Below are 23,062 nucleotides of genomic sequence, written 5' to 3' on the forward strand. Positions count from 1 at the left end.
ATTGCATAATTTATATTTGAGCCTTTGGACACGTGTTTCATTTATCAGAGAAATGTTTTGTAGATTACCAGCATTCATGAATTTTCCTCTGCTCTTGTAAGCTCTTCCCTTTCCACCCCATAGCAGCTCAAAATGCTTGTCTTTCTTAACCATATGCTGTTGAGGAAGACCATGTACAGTATTCCCGGTCAGGTCATTCTGAAAGTGTCTTGCACTGCAAACTCAAAACTCATCAAAACCACTGATACTACACCAATAAAGAAGAGCAGATCTCTCTCTGTCGTTTCTCTCATTAATTCTGTCTCAATCTCACCGTTCTCACACTCTCCACCTTTTTGTCCCTTAATTCCAGCAGCATTATTTTAATTTTAAAGCCAAAAGGGCAGGTTCCCCCCTGAAGGTGGAGAATATTCCCCGTGCTGCAGATGTTCATGAATAATGTCCATCTCCGAACCCCTGCCGCTGTTCGGATGCAGGGTGTGGTGGGGAGGAGATGAATTACACGGAGGGGGAATCTGACAGCCTGTGCGGGGCTTGTGATCATTCCAACGTCCTAATAATCTCCCTCACCTTTCTCATCTCAGCCTAATGAAAGAGAATAGGCGATTGCACCCCGGGCGATGTTCCCCACACCTAATGACTCCTCCAAAGGCAGAGCGACCACGGAAAAATGAACTCTGAGTGAGCTTTGAATTGGCTTTGACAGCCTGATAGACTTTGACACCAATTCTATAACAAAACAGACGTAGCGCTAATTGATTATCAATATTTTAAGCAAAGCGATGAAAATAAGCATTAAAAGATGACAGGGAGAAGTGGAGTCGTCTCTCTCTCTCTCTTCTTCAACAGGTTGTGGTTTCACCTCCCTCAGCACATGTCCTCCTCTTCTGATTTGCATCTCTCTGTGTACGTATAGCTCTTTGGTCTCGGTTCCCCGGACCGACAGCTTACCGAGCAACTTGACATTGCAATTAGGCTTTAATATAACAGAAAAGAGCCAGTTCCCAGCGCCCCCTCTCTCCTTGACTAAGCACAATCTCAGGGACCACCGTGTTTCGGGTCTTTGTGCCAGGTGTTTGAGTGTTAGACCCGTCCCACTGAGCCGTATACCGTTTATTCTTTTTAATATCCCAGCGTCCATCAACCTATCAGCAGACACAGCTTGTGTCTCATGGCGAGTTACTTTTTTCTGGTGCTGTGACACCGAGTGCTGGAGCATAATGTGCTGTAATCAGATGTCATTATCATACGTCTTCAGGAAAGTTGAGTTGCACCGTGGATCCTGTCACTTTATTGCAATGTTGCATCAATGTGTTGATGGCATATTGTCAGGATGCTGAATCAGTTTACTTCAAATGTTTGAGCTGGCATAAAACTGAAATCGTGAAACGTGTTTTCGAGTGAAAAGGCGTATAACTTTTGTGTATAACGTTTGGTGTGTAACTTTGTCATCATGACATGTATACATGCACAATAATTTCACTTACATTAAATTATATTGGTATTTTTTAGCAGCGAATCCGACCCTGTAAACCTAACCACTTGTCAATAAATATTTTGCAGTATTTGGTATATTTGTTATGCAGTAAGATATTAAGTTGCAACATTGTTTGGTGGTGTTTAGATTCATACAGTATGTTAATGCTCTGATCTTCTCAATAGCAAAACAAACACAACCACTTTTTTTTTTTTAAACTGCCGAAACAAACTCCAAAACACTTTTGTTTTGGCAAGAGTTTTTGTTCATAATGACATCACACCTGTTCATTCTTCATTTTTACTTGAAGTATATCAAGGCCTTTCTGCTATGACAAGTCTCGGTTAGCCTAACGCAGTACACGTAGCAAGTGTTTATTTTTTATTTTTTTATTTTTATTAATATAATAAAAAGAAAACAAGTAGACGGAATAGAAAAAGAATAGAGAAAGCTAGTGTTAGAGGCCTTCTTTAAAGAAAACAAGCAGTTAGAAAATGGATAGTGTAGAAGTGTTAGAGGGTCAAGTGTTTTTTTTTTTTTAATAACAAAAAAAAAAAAACAAATAGATAAAATAGATTTAGAATAGAGAGTGCTAGAATAAGAGGGTCAAATAAGGATGGAAGAGATGTTTTAGCCAATTCTTGAAGATGGCTAAGGACTCAGCTGCTGGGATTGAGTTGGGCAGAGATTTCCACCAGGAGGGAACAGTTAATGTAAGAGTCTGTGAAAGTGATTTTGTGCTTCTTTGGGATGGCACAATAATGTGTCGTTCACTTGCAGAACGCAAGCTTCTAGAGGGCACATAACTCTGAAGTAATGAATTTAGATAAAGGGGTGCAGAGCCAGTGGTGGTTTTGTAGGCAAACATTAATGCCTTGAATTTTATGTTGGCGGCTATTGGTACCCAGTGCAAGTTGATAAACAGAGGTGTGATGTGCCTTCTTTTCGGTTCATTAAAAATTAATCTTGCAGCCGCATTCTGGATTAATTGTAGAGAGTTATAGAACTGGCCGGAAGACCTGCCAAGAGAGCATTGCAATAGTCCAATCTGGATTGAACAAGAGCTTGAACAAGGAGTTGTGAAGCATGTTCTGAAAGAAAGGGCCTGATTTTTCTAATGTTGTACAGTGTAAAGTAAATATGCAGGACCTGGTAGTTTTAGCAATGTCTGAGAAATTCAGCATATCATCAATCACAACTCCAGGGTTTCCGGCTGTTTTTAAAAGAGTTAGGGTTGATGTGCCTAACTGGATGGTGAAATTATGAAGTGATAGGTTTGTTGAAATCACAAGCTGTCCCAAGGTTCTGTCTTGGCAAGGTTGAGTTGAAGTTGATGGTCCTTTATCCAGCAAGACATGGCCTTTTAGACATGCTGAGATGCGAGCAGCTATCGTTGGATCATCAGGATGGAATGAGAGGTAGAGTTGAGTGTCATCAGCATAGCAGTGATATGAAAAGCCATGTTTCTGAATGACAGAACCTTGTGATGCCATGTAGACAGACAAGAGAAGTGGTCCAAGAACTGAGCCCTGAGGCACTTCAGTAGCTAGATGTTGTGACTTTTACACCGCACCTCTCCAAGATACCTTGAAGAACCTATCTAAGACTCAAACCACATGAGTGTGGTTCCTGAAATATCCTTTGCCAATAGGGTTGACAGGATGATCTGGTGGTTAACTGTGTCAAAACCAGCGGGCAGATCCAGCAAGATAAGTACTGAAGATTTGGAAGTCGCTGTCAAGGCAGTCTCGGTTGAATGTCCACTTCTGAAAGCAGACTCGTTGCTGTCCAGAAGGTTTTTCTGTGTAAGAAAGGCAGAAACTTGGTTGAAGACAACTCATTTAAGTATTTTTCCAATGAAAGGAAGAAGGGAAACATGCCAGAGAATGTCCGCAGTAACAAAGAAATTAAACATCCTAAAATCTAATCCTGTTATTAACGACTTTTAATCAAAATTTGGTCTGCTTGTATATTTTGTACATTCCCGCAATGAGAGAAAGCGCAGACTTTGCTTTTTTGTTTTTCCTGCTCACCTTCTGTTAGACATACAACACTGTCATTTTGACTGCTGAGGTCTGCATTTGTTGAGGATATGATCACAAGTGAGCTCAGAGCTCAGCCTCGGGTCAGAACAGAGAACATGAAGAGCTTTGAGTTTCCAGCACAGATGAGACTGTCTCACACTCACATCCTTCAGTTAGACCGCCATCACCAGTTCCTTTTTAACCACGGTACTCCTTTCGCTATTAGAGGCTTCAAGCGATATGTCCTCAGATCGACTCTGAGTCTGAACTCATGGCAGATACCTTCAAAAGAGACAGACGGGCCTACGCAGATTTCTCTCCAAACGCTCATGAATAAAACAAGCTTCATCAGGCAGAGTCTCATGTGGACATGATGAAAACTCTCAGACTGTTTTGTTTCTGCAATCAAATCTCCAGTATTTACTCTGCAAATTAAAGAAATCATCTCGAATTATTCTCAGAAAGATACTGTCGGAACTTCAGGCGAAGTGCAGAAATGAGCCCACAGTAGTGTGGAGAAGCGTCTGGTGGAATATGCGGAAATGGAATATTTGATCAGCGCTCAGGGTTTGATTGTGATGTTTGCGCGCTCTCTTCCCTCTCCGGGGCCCGATTCAAAACAACACCACGCTATACACATGTAATTAATTAATTACTCTTGGTGATGGTGGTTCTCATATCTTCATCGCGCCTGTCTTCTCTTAAAAACGTGTGTGTTTTTGTCAGTGGCTGGAGAAGGGAAGAAGCAGGGCCTGGTCCGACCGCAGACATCTGATTATAGAGGCATTGATCTCTCACATCCAAAATAGAAATCCAGGCTTTTTTTATGAATAATTGATCAAATTGATATGATAGCTCCCTTTCTAATTGTTTAGTTGTTAATATTTCATGGATATCATTTAAGTTTTACTCGAATGTGACACTGTTTGGTAAATCTCCATTTAAGCAAAGTGCTTTTCTGTTTTATTTTGCTCTTTGTTGTTCATACTCAATGTACTGCTTTCACGGGCCACAGTGTGAAATCGGCTGCCGTTTCTCTCTGCGATTGTAAATAACTGCTAAATAACCTGACCGTTCTTTATATTTGTCATTGCACAAATTAAATTCTGCCAAAGTCTAATTTCCTTGATGCAAATGGAGTAGTTTTAATTGTGATGCTCACACAGGTTAGTTGTTATTAAATACTGTATAAACACTCACACTTTTGTATTTATTTTACGGACGTGTGTGAGTGTATAGGTTGCTAGACTAAAGCCACAGCTCTCTCTCTGTGTGTGTGTGTGTGTGTGTGTGTGTGTGTGTGTGTGTGTGTGTGTGTGTGTGTGTGTGTGTGTGTGTGTGTGTGTGTGTGTGTGTGTGTGTGTGTGTGTGTGTGTGAATGTGAGAGTAAAGTGAATTCCTGATTCAAAGGGACATTTTTCCAATTGTGGGGTGCTACAGCAAATATCATGTTTGTCGTTTGGCAAGCGGCTGATTTATCACATTTCCCCGAGCTCTGACATTCAGATTGCCTTTGATTGACGTGGACGCTCAGGACACACACGCTCATTTACAGATATTCATATTCTGTGAGCGTGTTGAGTTTGTGTAAGTGTGGGTGTTCATATACACCCGCCTCATTATTTGACTCCACACAGTTTGCATGTAAAGAGACTACAGTAGTTTCTTTTTTTCCCTTTCGTTTTCACTCTTTCTTTCTCTTACTTTATGTCTCTCTCACACACACACACTCACACACACATACACTGATTAAAGCGCAGTGATGTTGAGCTGCATGAGTGCACTAGATAAACAAGATCTCTCCCAAGGCTGTTCTAACATCCATCCGTTTCTCTGAAAACTGTGAAATGTGCTTGTTTAAGAACATTGTGTGAACTTTCTGAAATACTTGCTAACATAATTCTATAGTATAAATGTAACATATATTTCAATAAAAAATATATGTATGCATACATGCATTGTGACATATGCATACAATTCAGCATGACCAAAAAAACCAAACAGTAATGTAGTGTTTTGTCAGACTGCACTGCTATTCTTTGGAAGAGTTTCTTGTCAATGATAAACCAAGTCTTCTGAAATCAGCTGAGCTGCTGTCACATACTACAAATACTACAACTTTTAGTAGATAAATGGTGCATTTATTATCAGTCAGTCCCTCAGTTTCTTCCTCGTAAGCACACACACACGAGAACCTGTGATGCTATACACACGATTCTAAAGCCCTTTTAACTCATTTCTGACCAGTATTCATCACATAGCAGCTGTATTTAGTTGAAACACTGCAGCAGTGATACTGTAAGATGGTGATTAATGTTGATTGGATTGAGCAGGGCAGATTTCTCAGGAGAGAGGCGCAGGTACGCAGCTACGGGTGCTTTTCCTGCTCCTCCGTGCCCTTCTCTCCTGCACTGCAGCGCTGTAAGAGATTATGGCCGGAGTAATTAATCACAGAGGATTATTATGGCTGTTGTGTGCTTTTATTGAGACGCCTGAGGCTGCAGATGAGGATTCTGCACAGGTTTGGTTTAAGGGTTTGTTTTAAGGAGGGAGACAGTGCGAGTCTTGTGCGTCCTTGGAGTATTCTTGTCTTTTATCGATGTGAAATCCCTCTCACGCATGCTGCGGCGTTGTGTGTGATACGGTATCGTTCCTGTGCTGTATGATTTCTAGATGTGTTTGTGGACCATTGTGCAGAAATTGTGGTACCCCAGTAAAAATAATTATTTGAAAAAATCTATTAAATATTCATGTTTTAGATATTTCATAAAGATGTTATGATCCACTTAAACTCAAATAATTACTTGAAATAATAAAAAGCCAAATATATGCGAAATCAAATGAGTATTTTCTGTTATGAAATGGCTGTTCTTGACCTTAACCCCTAAATTTAAACTAAAAATTATTTTATTTATTTTTAGTATTTTATGATGTTTTATTTCTAGAAAAGGAAAGTGCATGATGTATATACTCAATGTTTAATTTTTAAATAATTAAAAAATATTTAAATAATAATGACAATAATTAAATAGATTTAGGTAATAGTAATAATAATTTAAAAAGATGTAGATACTCAATGTTTATTTTTTAATAATGTTATTATAAAAATATAAAAATAATAGTAAAAATAATTAACATTATAACATGGCCGACTTTTTTGTTGAATATATCCAAAAACTATGTGCACAATGCAATATATTTCATCCAGTTGTGTATTTACATTATCCCAAAAGTTCCCAAGGATTTGTAAATCCATAGAAGTTCCAATTTTAAATAATGACTCGTTCCTGTTCATTGTCACCTATCAATGACATAATATTCTCAGTTTCCGCTTGTAGAAACTATGGCAACACACGGACACAAATGCTGCTGTACAGTTAAACTAAATCCATTACGGCTGTCGCGAATAAAGTGAAAATGGAATGAAAAGTGTTGACCGCAGCATTAAATTTAGATCTGCTCAATGTTGCGCCATGTTCGTTAACGTGATTTTACAGTGTTGCGCATTATAACCAATCACACACAAGTTTGTTGTGCTTATGAAGGCAGTGGCCAATCAGAGGCTTTCGGTTCATAGTTTTTTGTTCACTGCACGCTTCGCTGACTGAACTCCGCTCTCACGTGAATTCTCTCATCATAAACAACAAAGTGCAGATGTGTGTATGATGTAAGAGATTCATTCATAAAACCGTGTATAGACCGCTTTACTGATTAAATGGGGAGTTTTTTGATAGTGCTTAAACTCGCACTAGGCCAAAGTCAGTCATAATTGTCTTTGACAATGTAAATGTTCTTTGCTTGGTTTCTCTGTATAATTTATTGCTGTTTAAGTAACTGTGGAAGGTACAGGAATAAAAAAAATAAAAAAAATGAATTACCATAATTATTGTCATCAAGCGTCACCTTTGTTATTGTTTTGTAAATGTGACCTCTAGCGGGCGAAAAGTTACATATTGTGCCTCTAAGTAATAATGATTTAAAAAGAAATGTAGTAAAAAATGCAGTCCCACACTTTTAATTATTGGCTGAGCATTATTTTAGCTCTATCTATTTATTTCTGACCAGAAGGTGAGATGGCATTAATGATTAGATTAGATTAGATAAGATTAGTTTTTGAAGTACAGTGCACGTGCTTCAGAAAGTGGAAAATCCAGTGTATAACTATAGAGCTGTCAATATTTTTTGCAATTAAATAGACATTTTGCCAGCCATGTGCTGGCTATTTTGTTTTGGTTTACATGCTATATGTATGTGTACTGTGTATATTTATTATGTATATATAAATGCATATACATACAGTATATATTTAGAAAATACTTACATGTATATAAATGTATATATTTATATTATTATATTTTATAGTATATAATAGTATATATAATATATACATGCATATACGTGTTTGTATTTATATAATCATAATAAATATACACAGTATACACACACATTATGTAAACAAAAACTTTTATTTTGGATGCAAACTTTTAAGTTTGTTCTGCTGTGTGTTAATTTTAATATTGGATGAGGCTAAAAGGTGAGTGTTGTTTATAGATCAGTATTTCATCATTTCACTCTTTTTTCTGTTTGCTTTCCTTCCATCACAGCACTATGATTTGATGTTTTAATTTGATGATTCAATGGTGTTTGTATCGTTTACTCCACGATACTTTCAGTTTCACAAAGCGTTTTCCTGCACTGAAGTTCTCAATCACACTCCTTCCTTTGAATGCAAACTTTGCCAAACAAACCCCGCAGCAGCTCATCTGTCCTGCTTTAACGCGGCTTCAGTTCGTCACTCCCGGACGGATTTCACAGGCGCGCGCTTGAATTCAATATCCCATCTCACATGTCTGCTTAATGTCATTTCGAGAGCCAGTAACCTCCTTCAGTCTGCGGTGTTATATCAATGAATTGCTGCTGTGTAAAGAGGGACAGAAAGCGGGTGAAGGAGAGCGGCTTCTGCGTGTGGCTCTACGGTTGCGGATAAACCTGATAAAGCAGCAGCAGCGCTTTATTCAATCTAAATCACGGGCCCCTCTGAGCCCCTGTGTTCAACGCACTAGCACTCCATCAATCACTGATAAAGGGCCCCGGCCATTTCTCTCCCATGTTTGCCTTATTGCATCGGATTCTAACGAGCCATCGCTGCTAATCAGCCCACTGGATGAAGGAGGCGGATGGATTTGTTTCTGTGTGATCATTTCAATGAAACATAGTCCTGCATGCCTACATGACTCTAGGGGCCCCCCGAGCTGCAATTACACATATAATCACAATTGAATTTCAGCCGAGGCTCCATTATCCATCCTGCCAACCAAACTGGAATTAAGTGCAGATGAAGTGAAAGTCTTTAGCTTTCTGCTGCGGATAGTGGTGCGTTATCTAATGCTGGGAAGAAGCGTCATCAGCTTCGGCTCCTAATACACTGAGTAATGTACAGATGGATGACAAAGGAAAATCTGGGGATCTGTTAAAAGCCATTCACACCGAGAATGACAGTTGTGCTGATCACTATATTAGCATCCACAGCAGTGAATGATAACGCTCTGTTTATTGTAAGCACACACTGAAATTATGTCGTCTGCAGCTTTAAATGCATAAGCTCTTTGGGGTGGATTCTGATTGGCTGTCAGTGATTTTACTGTTCATTAGTTCAAATATAAAAAAGTTCTGAAAGTGATTTTAACAATGTCATTTAAAGGGATACTCCACCCCAAAATGAAAATTTTGTCATTAATCACTTACCCCCATGTCGTTCCAAACCCGTAAAAGCTCTGTTTGTTTGAAATAAAACAGTGCATCCTTGTGGCGCAGATGATACAGAAGAGCATACACAGCATAGGGTGATATGGACAGACACAGAGGAGACCATTGACAAAGGAATTATTGAATAAAGTCGTTATTTTTGTTTTCTTCATTTACAAAAAGTGTTCCCATCGTTTCATATAACACAGATTGCATGTCTTATGGCAGATGGAGTATTCTGACGACAACTTTCATACCTTTAATGGACCTTGGCGCTGTTATGTATTTGGCAGTCTATGAGACAGTCTCAAGCCTCCAGGTTTCCATCCAAAATATCTTAAATTGTGTTCCAAAGATGAACGGAGCTTTTACGGGTTTGGAACAACATGGGGGTAAATGATTTATGACAAAATTTTCATTTTGGGGTGGAATATCCCTTTAATAAATATAAATATGAACCAATGGGGCTGCACATCTTATCAAAATAAGATCAAAATTATCAAATCAAAGGTCGTAATTTAATAAAATAAGTAAAGTTTTTTTGTGCTGTTCTGTGCATGTGCAACTTTTATGCAAAGTTTCAGCATCTCAAAATGCGTTGGTTCACTGTAAATGCTATTTTTCACAAACTCCATCTCTGTATGTACTGAGTTCCCTTTCGATACTACACTCGTACCGCATCTTTGCTGCTAATAGCAGCCCCGTGGCCTATTGCCCTAAGGCGAGATCTCCTCTCTAGAACTCTGACGACAAGACGCCTCTATGCCCTTAAATGGACAGTTTTCACTGCCTGGTGCTCAAACCACGTTGAGGACCCGCTCACTTGTGACTTATTGGTGATACTGTCCTTCCTGCAGTAGCTGTTTGACAAGGAACACTCCCCATCCACATTCAAGGTCTATGTGCCGGCAATAGCAGCTTCTCATGCCCCTATAACTGGCCAATCGGTCGGCAGGAACAACCTTGTTGTTCCTTTTCTGAGGGGAGCCAGGAGGCTAAATCTGCCTCGGCCTCTCACTTGTCCCTACGTTGGACCTGCCCACTTTTCTGAGGTCCCTGAAGGGTCCTCCCTTTGAACCGTTGCAGTCCGTCGACCTTCGGTCCCTGTCGTTTAAAACTGCTCTGCTTCTAGCATTAGCATCGGTCAAGTGAGTAGGGCCTGGCGACTCCAAGGTCGTCCTGAAACCAAGGCTTAGCTATATACCTAAGGTGCTCTTGACTCCATTCAGAGCACAGGTTATAAACCTCTCTGCGCTTCCTCCCTCGTAGGAGTTGAGTTTACTCTGCCCCGTTAGGGCTCTGAAAGTCTACATCGAGGGTTCTGCCCAGTTTAGGCAGTCGGAACAACCCTTTGTTTGCTTTGGTGGCCGCTCTAAAAGACACCCAGTCAAGAAGCAGAGACTTTCTAAATGGATAATTGACACTATTCTGCTAGCCTACTCTTGCTTGGGCCTACAATGCCCCGTTGGAGTATGAGCCAACTCAACTAGAGGCATCGCCTCTTCGTGGGCATGGTCTGGGGGTGTGACAATTGCAGACATTTGTGAGATGGCTGGCTGGGCCTTGCCGTCCACTTTTGCTAGATTCTTTAACCTGGATGTCCCTGCCTTGCAGGCAAGGATTCTTTCTGCTTAACTGGCACGCAGTTTGCTCTGAGTGCAGTTTGATTGTAAAATTGAAGATTTGTTATACAGTGTTATCCATCGCCCTCATCAAAACATCACCTGAAGCTGTTTTGATGGCGAGAGGTGGCCTAACACTTCACTGCATGTTGGCATTTCCTTGAAATGTTTACCCAATTATATCTTTAATAAGTCACACTGACTGCAATACTATCACAGGAGTATTAGAGAAAAATTCACACACAGAGCAAAGTGCTCACATCTGATTGTGCTTGCGCTCGAATGCGCTATTTCCATTCACTGTCTGTTTGTACTGGCATATAGAGTCAAGCCACACCATTGAAAAGGTAATTTACTGCTTTTGTTTATGAGCGGAGAGATAAACTGAGCTTGGAGAAGAGTAAAATATGCCTGCTGAAAAGACTTTGTGTTGGTTGAGTATTTTTTGTGGAGAGAGATTATTATATTTTATGATTTGTTTTTTTGTGGTTTTTTGTTATGGTTGTTGTTATTATTTTTTATGATGTTGTTGGTAGGAAGGAGGGGGTTGTTGTTTTTTTTCATGCTGACTGACTCAATGCCTTTTTCTAATGTCCACTCAAACAAACCGCACTCAAACGATCACATTATCCACTTGAATTTGGATTAAACAGGGCAAACTGTACAATTTGCTGGTCTTAATGACTGTTATTACCCTGCCCTCTCCTTTCACTTGAAAGTTGAAACTCATACAAGGTAATGTTATGAGGGACTCAATTTTGCATGACTCCTCTCATCAGCGAGTGAAACAGCAATAAAGGCAAATTGCTCCTGGGAGACACGAACGCTTTAGAATAAATTACGTGCGGGAACAGAGGTGTAATTAATTTACAGGCTGTATTGATAGTCCCCCTTCACTGCTCACTATATGTCTTCATCTCGGCTAACGTCTTCATTATTTGGAGGGCAGGAGAGAAGCAAGTCAACAGACTAAATGAATTGCCATAAGACTTGTACACAAACTGTTTCCACCACGTAAGGATTTCTCTCAGGCTTTTAATTAGCACGCTGAAAAATTATTTGATAAGTATGTGCTTAAGATGTGCAAACTGGGAGAAGTATACATATGCAGAGAGACATTAAAGCATAAAAGACTTCTTAATGGTATATTAAATGGGCTGTTTATAACTTATTACTAATATTGCATTGTGCTTTTTTCTTATTACAGCTAAAACCGATGAAACACTGAAAGCAAAGGAGAGTATGAAAGAAGACAAGACAAAGGAGAAAGGTGAGCCGAACTTTAAGTGCCTCATCAGTCACTGAACTTAAGTGTCTTTTGTTGATTTTTAACTTGCAGCTAACAGAATGAAAGTATAGAAGCCTGTTTCCACCAAATACTTAAAAAAATAAAAAAGGTAAATACACAATTCTCACAATTCAGGGGTTTTTTCTTGTAATTCTGAAACGTTCTGAATTCTCTGTTGACAATTCTGAGTTTATATATTGCAATTCTGACTTTATATCCCACAATTCTGATTTTCTGATTTTATTGCTTGAGGGAAAAAAAGTTTGAACTGTTATCTTAAAAAGTAACAAATTGCCATTTTTACATGTTTATCCTGTGGAGGAAACAAACTTTCATAATAAAATTATAAAGAATAATATAAGCCAATTATTTATAGTGTTAGTTTTTTATTTGTTTCATTTATTTATTCTCATTGTGTATAAGTGTCATCATATTTACCTTTGTTTGTGGGCAAAATGCAGTCAATCTCAAATTTCACACGAGGGCAAAAGATTTCCCTACACGGATTTCGCAAAAGGTCCAGTGTCTATTGTTGATAATACAAATAAAGTTTTGCCAGACAGCGGTAAATGTGAACATCATCATTTAATCAATAATATGCTAATCATTAATTAATAGCAAATTAATCACACATCAGTTTGGGCAGAGAAAAGAACCCCCTAAAAGATAAAGTCATGATTGTTTTAAATGAGAAAAGAATTGAATAGGCAAATAGTACAAAAAGTAGCTCTAGAAAGAAATATTTTGATTCAACAAAAGTATTTCTTACTCATTAACTTTTAAGGCTACAATGTGGCCATAAAATAGTTTGTGAAATGATACTTTATAAAACTATATCTGCCAGTTGGTGGTGGTAAGTCACTGTCTTAATATGGGTTGTTGAATCATTCATTCAACCAATTTATTCAAACAGCTGATTAATTCAGAAACAAAGGAAGTGACTCATCAGTCACTGAATCATTGACTCACTTGATTCATTCAAAAACTTTTTATTCATTCAGTAATGAAACACCGATCTGTGTTGTTTGGAGCCACACAACAGTTCTACAGTAATTTGTCTTTGATTGGAACTATTTCCTTTTACCAAATTGAGCAAAAACTGACTTCTTTATTGAACTCCTGCATAAAATCAATGTCACATCAGAAATCGTACAGATTTTGTGGAAAAACAATACTGTTGCTCATGTGACATTGTTAAACTATATCATATGATAGAAATATAAGAGAAAAACTTATACAGGGGCATGTTTTTCCTCATATCTTGAATTTTTGGCTACATCAAAAGTCTGAAGTATCATGTTCAACAGCAATGCAATGCAATATAACGTGACATACAGGTCAGGTAATAATAACCTTAACAATTATTATTTTTCATAATTAATCACTGAATTAGCGGGTTAAATTGACAGCCCTAATTTTTAGATGACAGCTGTCTTTTGTTCAGTTTAATTATCTTATACAGATTCAAATCAGTGTTGAATATCGTTCAGTCTGTCACTGCCTCGCACGTCAGTCTATAACTGTTTTCTCTGACGCAGACCTGCATTCTGTCCGTATTCATGCAGATCATATATTTTAATGAGACGTTTAACAGCGTTTAACCCGTATCATTAGAGCAGCTTGCTCTTTCACCATGGAAAAGCGGAAGACTTTTTCTTAATTATGCAGGTCACCTTTACAGGTGTGAACCTCTCTGTGTGTGACCGTATAAGAGAATGATACCACCATTAAACATTTAGATGGAATTTAACGCCCCTACACACACACACACACACAGACTGCCCCCTGTATCCATTAATTTCTAATCTCAATATAACAAGCTGTGTTGTCATTCACAAGAGGTGTCTGCCGGAGAGCTGAACAAGCCTGTGTGTGCATGAGAGAAAATCAGACAGTCAATAGGACAGAGGACGATCAATGCCCAACAGAGAGCTGAGTTTAATCAGATACATTTGCTGCATTTTATTGAATCTCCTTTGTAAACTTAATTAGAGGCTTGATGTATTATGGAATGTCTGGTAAATGGTGCGTAAATAGGATAATTATTGCTTCATTAGTATTGTTTTAGGTGGAAGTTGCGTGGAATGGTTTGTTAATTTAGACTTTCCCATTTGCCAAGATTTAAATGATGTGAATTTTGGGATATTGCATAAAATATGTGTGTGTGTATAGTGAAAGTGCATATGCATATTATTACCTTTAGTATTGCCTTTAAATATTTCTGAATAACTCCCTCAGAGAAGGAAATATAAGAGCAATATTATTTTGTAGCATTTCAAATGTTATTGTCATGGCGATATCCAGATTTTTTTTTTTTTTTTTTTCACAGCGAAGAGTTGTGTAAGATATAGATGGGTAAATCTAGAGTAAGGTAATCTCTTTAGAAATCAAAATGATTTGACCTGCGAGCTCAACTGTTGTTAAATATTTAGCGCTCTCCCGTCATGAATACAAATGCTGTGTAAATGAGGGTCTACAGGCAGCTGACCCTGGGACTGGAGCCTGCTGAGTGCGGCTCATGCCGGCCTAAATGATTTAATTGTCATGACTTCAGCTTGTATTTAAAGGATCAGCTTTGAAATATGCTCTTCCCTGTCTCTTAGAGCTTTTCTACATGGTGTTTGAGAAGGACTTGGAGTGTCCACAGGGGAAAACTGTCTCTTTGTTGGTTTGACGCCACATGGGATTTCTGTTATAATGCAGTTTGCTTGCATCATCTTAAGCTGTTTACTTATTTCACACTTTTATTTAATTCAGTGGCCTTCAAAAGATTGGAAATGTCCTAGGTTTCAAAGTAGAGTTCTGGACAATGTCAGCATCAGTCCTTGATCAGTCTCTTGATCAATTCAGCAAACTAACTTGAAATTGTAGATGTTTGGTTCAGCACACCTTTCAAGTTTTACACACATTGATTCTTATTAAGGTTAGTGCATAACAGACCAGTGAGAACAGTTTATAAATAGCTCTAGTATTTCCCAGCAGCCTTAGCTGGTCTTAACTTACGATGTTCTCTCAGCCAGGCCATGTTGTGTTAAGCTGGTTTATCTCAGCAAGACCAGCTAAAAGTGATCAAAACCATTGTTCTGCTGTTTAGATGCTGTTTTCAATAGAATCAGTTGAGTCCATGATTCAATGACTCATTCGCCAGACAGTCAGCTGGATCAGCTGTGTGAACAACTCTAAGACATTGACTGCGTCCAAAATCACATACTTGTTTTGCAACCTTAAAGTACTTTCTATATAGTATGCAAATGGGTAGTGAGTGAAATTCATGCATGCACTACATCTGCCATTCATAAACCCTCTGGGTGTCCAAATGGAAATAATGTCACTGAAGAAGCATTTACAGCAAAATACAGTCTACAACACTGCATCGAGCTTTTTAAATGTTGGCTTTTTATGTATTGTCACATTCTCTGTATTCAGTACTGTAGTTCAGTCAACGTTTGTCTGACAAAATGTAATTTTTTGCAGTTTGCTGAAGAACCCAATCTCTTGAATGGCACTTAATATGAAGCATAGTGTCTGCTTAACTTTATATTGAATTCATTTATGTAAAATTTATACTGTTCCTTTTGATTTCTATTTCCCTTTAGGGAACACTTACTAGTTATTAGTTTGCAAACCAGCTATTAGTTATTGGATGTTTATTGTGTACAAAATCTAAAGGCAAAAATGCTACAGAAACAGCCTGAAAAACAAGGCAGTGTTACTAGAAACCTCTAAAGGTCAAAGGTTTAAAAATGCATTTATCAAGGTATATTTCTGACATCATCTCACAAGTGGAATTCATCATTGCAAGCCCAATGTAACTGTAATATTTGAAGTAAAATGTGTCTCGCATTCAAAGCAGCCATTTTCTGTACTCCAGTGATTAGTTATGCCTGGCTTATAAGCAGTGAATTAGTATTGTAGACCCAGGGGAAATAAAATTGGCAGAAAATCAGAGTGAGAAGATTTAATTATCACGCAGAGACCTTTTCCGTCGACCGGCCCACTGAACCCAAAAAACCTAATCCGCCCGGACATCAGCCCCCTCCTTATAATTTGTTACCCATGCAATCATATGCCAAGCAATTACTGTTTTATTGATTTTTTATCACTGCAAATTTAAAGTTGTTTTTCTCTCTCTCTCTCTCTCTCTCTCTCTCTCTCTCTCTCTCTCTCTCTCTCGCTGGCTGACCCCTTCCCTCTTCTCCCAAGTGAGTTTAACGTAAAGAAAAAAATGGCACTTTGTGCAATCTTTTGATCACCTGAATTGACGCTAAATATTAAGACATAGTATGCCAGTGTCTGCAGTTGGAATATTTCTCCAAATGCACATGGAGCCTCACATCCAGCTCACAAACAACTGTGCATGTTTCAAGTCAAAATTGGATTCAGTGAATGGATGCTTAACACCCATTCTCTGCACTGGACATTTAAATGATAGAAATCACAATATACAGGAGTGAAATGGTAGACATGGTACACAAATTGAGTGCTTGAGTAAAAGTACAGATACCCTTATAAAATATTACTCCATCCGGTTAAATACTCAGTTTCAGTTTTACTTGAGTGAAAGTGCAGATGTAGCAACTTGTTTTTTAATTAACTTATGTAATAAAGGTAAAAAGTAATGATAGAAAAATTAAAGTTTATCATTAATTCTAACCAGCACTAGTCAGACAAGTCATTAGTCAGCAATAATGTCAGTATCTTTTTTTTCACACTTTATTTCTGTGAAGTTAGTCTGAGTAAAGGATTCATCTGCTTATTTGAATATGCAGTTTGAAATGTGCTGATAGAGGTTTGGTAGCTCTGTTAACAGCTGTTTGTGTGTGTTGTGTTGAACATGTTCTCTTGGGAGGCTGGTGTTTTAGAGTATTGAGCATGAGGGTGGCCCAACCACACACACACACACACACACACACACACACACACACTCAGAGGCCTCTCAGAGTGACTTTATTAAGCGGTGCTCATTATGAGACTGTTAGATTGTCATATGCTGATATGTGAGAAGGTGTGTTGGCGTGTGTAATGTGAGAAAGTGTGTATGTGTTTATGTTGTGGGACAAGGAGGAAATCCTCGGGGTGGAGTGTTGAGCGTTGCATGTGTGTGGTTGGGTCATTTGTACCTCATCAAGTCGGGACTGGTGGTCTCAGACACACCGGGAACAGAGCCTCACTGATGGGGTGCCTGACGGGTCACTCTGTGGTCGATCGGGCCACCAATTGTCTGAGCTCCATCAATCAATGTGACCAGAGAGTTACACTCAATGTCTATGATATGCTTTTATTATTATAATACACAATATGCACCGTTGCTGGATCTATTGCAGACTAACATTTACTGTAAAAAATAAATAAATAACTAAATAAAATAAAGGTGAGGACTGGTCTGTTTACAAATGTAAACACTATTGATTTAGGACTGGGAAACACATTCATTTGTGTGTGTAATAAGTAAAAAAAATATGTGTTTTTCTCACACATTTTCTTTTCTTTATTAAGTCCAGAGAGAAGTATGACATTTTTGTGAGAGAATCGATCCTCAAATGAAAAAATATTGATATCAAATGTTTAACAAAAATGTTTAGTATTTGTTGTGATAAATGCACAAAATAAATGTTAATGTACAGTACAGATAAATGTGATTTTATCATAATGTGTTTGTGTATATTGTTTTAAGTTCACTTCAATTAGGTGAGTTAAGTGCTTTAAATTATCCAGTTACAGTAGTAATGTTCTGTAATGCTGTAATAAGAAAAGAAAATGTAATTTAGTAGACTTTCAGTTCGGCTGTAATGTTGAATGTCTATGATTACAAACAAACAAACGAAAAAATAAACAAACAAAAACATTAATAAAATATTATAATAAAGGTATAGCTATCAGTTGGCCTTCATTCATACTTACTAATAATATGCTACTTAAAGTACTGTTTTAATGTTGTTTTCACATGAATCTTAGTGTTAGTGTAATTTGTTATTATGTTATGTGCAAGTAATATCACTAAATTACAGACATCTCTGTGATTAATTAGTTTTTTCATATAATCAGTCAACAGCCCTAGTAATAACAGGAGCATCAACAGCAGTCGCTGTAAGTTTTGTTCAAATCTCACAAACAATGAAGTCAGACTTTCTTATTTGCTCTCAATAAAGCAGAGTGCAGGGTTTTAAATACTCTGAGGTTATTTGCCCCAGACAGAGGTCACCGGGGCACTGTTCTTAATTAGCCAAATGAGTCCGCCCGCATTGTGACAGTGACCTTCTCTGCAGTCAATTACGTGAAAACCACCGAGTTACACTACAGCGCTGAGAAATAATGCTGATCACACATATCTGTGAATCGGATTTGTTTGTCCGGCGGATAAGAATGCAGGAGAGTTACAGTCTCATGAATGGAGAGGCTCTTAGTCTGCGTTTAAGTCTGATTACATCATTTGTGTTTTAAAGGCTAACTCCAAATACGTAGTTAGTTGGTTGGGTGTTTCCTTAATTATAGAGATGTTTGACAGAGCCGCTGACCAGCGAAAGCTGAGAATGCTGCACTTTCCACATTCCTTTATTCTCCTTCATCCTTCTGTTGATGTTACTGTGACGTTTGTGCTGTTTCTCTCACACACGCAGTAAACAGAGCTTTGCTTTGTCATTACGGGTCTTATTTGTGTTACGGCTCAGTTCTGACATCATGATGGGAACCTCGCAGATGATGTTTCCCATTGTGCATTTGTATTTGCAATGACAAGAACTGTAAATTATTTACACAAAAGAATGATTTTGTTATAAATCATGGATATGTCTGTTTGAGCAGGACCTAATGTTAATGTACGGTATGCCACCATTGGCATTAGGCAACATCCATCTGTTATTGTTTTTCTGTGCAGTTTTACAGGTTTTGGCATAGTCAAGCTAGAATGGCGTGATATGATATGGACTGATACGAGGCATTGCTTGTGTTGTGTTCATCTTTTAAAGCATGCACACAGCACCAAACGCAACTGTTGTCTGATTGACAAGTGCGTTTGATGTCTGTTAGTCTTGCTTAAACTAGTGTTTACACGACATTTCAACTTGATAAATTATTGCATTAGTCTGCATAAAATCAAACTTGTAAAGTGCATGTAAACCAGTGGTTCTCAACCTTTGTGGCCCCCAGTGTTCACAACATTATTTAAAGACACCATGACTTTTCCAGTTGTTTGTAGTTTACTGGAGAAGGATTTTTACAAATAGGTTTTATTCACATTTTCTACCCTTGAAAATATTTTAGAGCTTGACATGACTAGAAAATTATAAATATAGCCATGGAGCTACACATCCAGCCTGGTCACACTGTTTATGTAGGTATTAGTTTGTAACATACAATTTGGACATATATGTAAACTCTAAAAAGTAAACGTTATAACATATTTAGAGCTTGGGGGCAGTCATGGCCTAATGGTTAGAGTCTTTTATAGTCTTATATATCATAAAGATATTTAGATGCACTTTTACTGTTTTACTGATACATTTTAGATCCCTTAACCCTATATTCCCAAACCTAAGCGTAACCATTTACAACCCCAATTCCAGAAAAGTTGGGACGTTTCGTGAAATGCCATAAAATCAAGAATGTTATCTGTTCATTCTCTTTAAAGTACAAAGAAAAAACTTCCAAAGTTTTCACTGACCAGCTTAATTTTATTTTGTAAATATAAACAAATTCTGATTTTGATGACTGCAACACACTCCAAAATGCGCATTTAATACTCTGTCACATCAACCTTCCTTTTAATTACAATGTTTCATTGTTTGGAAATTGAAGACTTTAATTGTTAAAGTTTTGCTAGCTAAATTTTTGCCCAATCTCGCTTGATACAAGACTTCAGAAGTTCAGCAGCACATAAAGCTTAGTGCACATAAAGTATTTTAATGCATAAATAAATCACATTTATTCAGTACATCATTATTATGCTTTTCAGTGTCTGTGCAAATGTAAGTAAATGTAGGTTTGGTAGAACCACGCTTGAGATCAAGAGATGAGATCATGTTGAGACATCACACTTTTAAAGGGGTCATATGACGTTGCTAAAAATAACATTATTTTGTGTATTTGGTATAATTAAATGTGTTTATGCGGTTTATGGTTCAAAAAACACATTATTTTCCACATACTGTACATTATTGTTGTTGCTCCTTTATGCATCCAGTTGGGACATAATTACTGATTATAATGACTTGTACTGTGTTTTTACATGTTTTGTATCGCGCTGCGTAAACATAAAACCATGTCTGCATTTGTGATCGGAGAAACAACAAACAACAAGCTTTACTCTACACTGCTCAAAACTCGCGTTTGAACCATCAGTGGTGAATTCTTTAAATATGTAAACCTACTTACAGGCTGTGAGTCAGAACAGCCGGCATTGTTGTCTTCTCTCCCAGGATCAGGAAACAGTCCTCCATAAAATGATTGCACACATCTGAATATTTGGGTTGGACTGTTCTGGAACAGTGTTGTAAATACAACTTAACCACTGATTTCTAGTCGTGTCCTCTTTTGGAAGACCAAACAAAGTAGTTTTGCTTTCACAGCGAAACAGTGTCTCCACAACATGACGTCGGCAGCAACAGAGAGAATCAAAGGTATGCCTTCTTTCTTTGTGTGAACATTTGGGCAGCGTTATGCAAATCTTCCCACACAGTGACGTAGAGATGTGGGGGCTTGTTAGAACGAGCCGTTTCAGGGGGGCGTGGACGAGTCTTAACTTTTATAAAAAATATCTCTTTGGGTTTGAGACTTTAGTCTTTGCAACTTTAGGGATCTTATCTATTCACAAACAGCTTGTAGCACTCCAAACACTCACATCATATGACCCCTTTAGGCTACCTCATATATCCAGGTTTACCATGACAGTGGGAACCCTGAGAGAAGAAAAGGTTGTTAAATGAAAATAAACATTTTCAGATTTTGTGGACCAGTTGCAAGCATGAGAGTTCAGCGTTATGACACTGACAGTTATTCAGCCAGTCACTGCACTGAAGACGACATGATAGACAGACATGATCAAATCAACACCCTAAAGAACCAATCATGTGAGCTTTGAGCATTCCTGCCACATTCAGAGAACAGCGAGCTCTGAGACTGTCCACTGGTTAGAGACAATGAGTGCTTTACAAGCCATTTGATCATCACATATTGATCATCTATTATTCATTTATTTATTATTTACTTTTGTACTGTTATTCAATGAGATTCACTGCATCTCTGCAGCATCGCATTATGCAGTATTGTATAGCAGTGGAGAACGGTTGATTACATGCTGCAATGCTGCATTTCCCCAAAAATTTTATTGCATTTTATTCTTTTTTTTTTTTTTTTTTCTGGTTTAAATTGTTAAATTACATTTTTGTAAAATTTAATCAAAAAGCACTAATTAATCTAATTAATTGGAATCATGAGACTCATGCAATTTATCCCCCCCAAAATATATATATATATTAGGCATCAAACATCAAACATATCTTTGACAGCAGTTGTAATTCCTGCTGGAAGCTTCAGCCATCAATGCTATTGATAAAACCTCCACAAACCAATAACGCTGCATGTGCTTGATGACTTCACCCATGTGCTGCAAATTGGTGCTGTTCAGCAGGAAAATCTACGTACAAAAAAAAAGTTTCTCCAGGATTTGGTTACTAGCTTTTCCGTGTTTGTGTTATTGCAGTCTGGTGTGTTTAGTTTGAACCGTCGATGTGTGAGAGCGGTTTATGCTTCCTTCATGAGCTGACAATCATCTATTAGACTGTTTTGATATTATGACTCAGGAACAGTCATATATATTATGACTGTTCCTGAGGAAATCCTCTGCCCTAAAGCTAAATCCATCTAGATTCCAGAGCACACTTTCCTCTGCCTCTGTCTCTCACACACCGCTTCGGACCCTTAGGGACATTAACAGCATCTGGCATGAGCTAACATGGAGCAAGCGAGAGTCAATCCACTTGTAGATGACCCATATCAAGTGCGGTACATATCAGATTGCTGGAGAAGCTTTTTATTTGGCCCCTTTGTGAAGCGCGATCTGCTCCAAACATGGATCGGGTGCATGTTACTAGTCGAAGACGCTGGCCATGACTGCAAACTCTCTTTGTTCGTTGAGATCTCATTTGTCAAAGCAGAGAGGCTAGAAGGTATTAGTTAGTTAGCAAATATTGACATGCCACTTTGGTCGGGTAACTATCAATTGAAATCAGCAAATCAATGCTCCTAATAGCTGCTCATTACGCACTTGATGCATTTTCAGCATTCGCATCAGCTTTGCATGTCAATGCAGTCAAGAACTATATACTCATAATCAGACTACAATTACTTTTTTATTGATTGCTTAATTACATATACAATAGCAATAAATTAGGATCCCTAATTATTTTGATCTTTTAATTTTTCCTTTCTAAAATGCATACATGACATCCAGGTAAACAAAATATTTCCTTAATATTTTTTAGTAAGTATTTTATTTTGAAACATTTTTATGACAAACCCCCTTCAGTTCCTTCACGAACCCCAGTTTGGAAAACCTCGACATAATGTCATTCTTAATTCACTTAATGTTGTTGATAACAACGAATGGAATATATTTTCTTTGCATTTTAATATCAGTATGGTACAGTATCATCCTATTTAAATCAATGTGGTAAACGGTTTACCTTGAAAGTAATTTAAAAAGTAGTCTGATAATGGTACCTAAAATGTGTAATGTAATGGATTACGTTACTAACTACAATATTTGTCATGTAATTTGGAATCAGTAATGGATTACAATTAGTAAGTAATCTAGTCATCTCTGGCCTTGCTATGGAGATTGTTCAGTCTTTTAGGTTGTAGGTGTTTGTTTTGTAGCTCGGACGAGGTGACTCTTAAATGTCTGGAGTGT

At 37.9% G+C, this 23,062-nt stretch overlaps 1 protein-coding gene across 2 annotated transcripts in view; it reads left to right on the plus strand.

Moving 5' to 3' along the window:
- LOC109061000 (serine/Arginine-related protein 53-like) overlaps positions 1 to 23,062 on the plus strand; it is a 131,729-nt gene that overhangs the window by 96,746 nt on the left and 11,921 nt on the right. For both annotated transcript variants that reach the window (XM_042738984.1, XM_042738985.1), the window contains exon 7: positions 12,076 to 12,138. In XM_042738984.1, coding sequence (XP_042594918.1) covers positions 12,076 to 12,138 — 63 coding nt within the window. The remainder of the gene's footprint in view (positions 1 to 12,075; positions 12,139 to 23,062) is intronic.

This window comes from Cyprinus carpio, chromosome B15 (genome assembly GCF_018340385.1).
Source record: "Cyprinus carpio isolate SPL01 chromosome B15, ASM1834038v1, whole genome shotgun sequence".
In the NCBI taxonomy this organism is placed as follows: domain Eukaryota; kingdom Metazoa; phylum Chordata; class Actinopteri; order Cypriniformes; family Cyprinidae; genus Cyprinus; species Cyprinus carpio.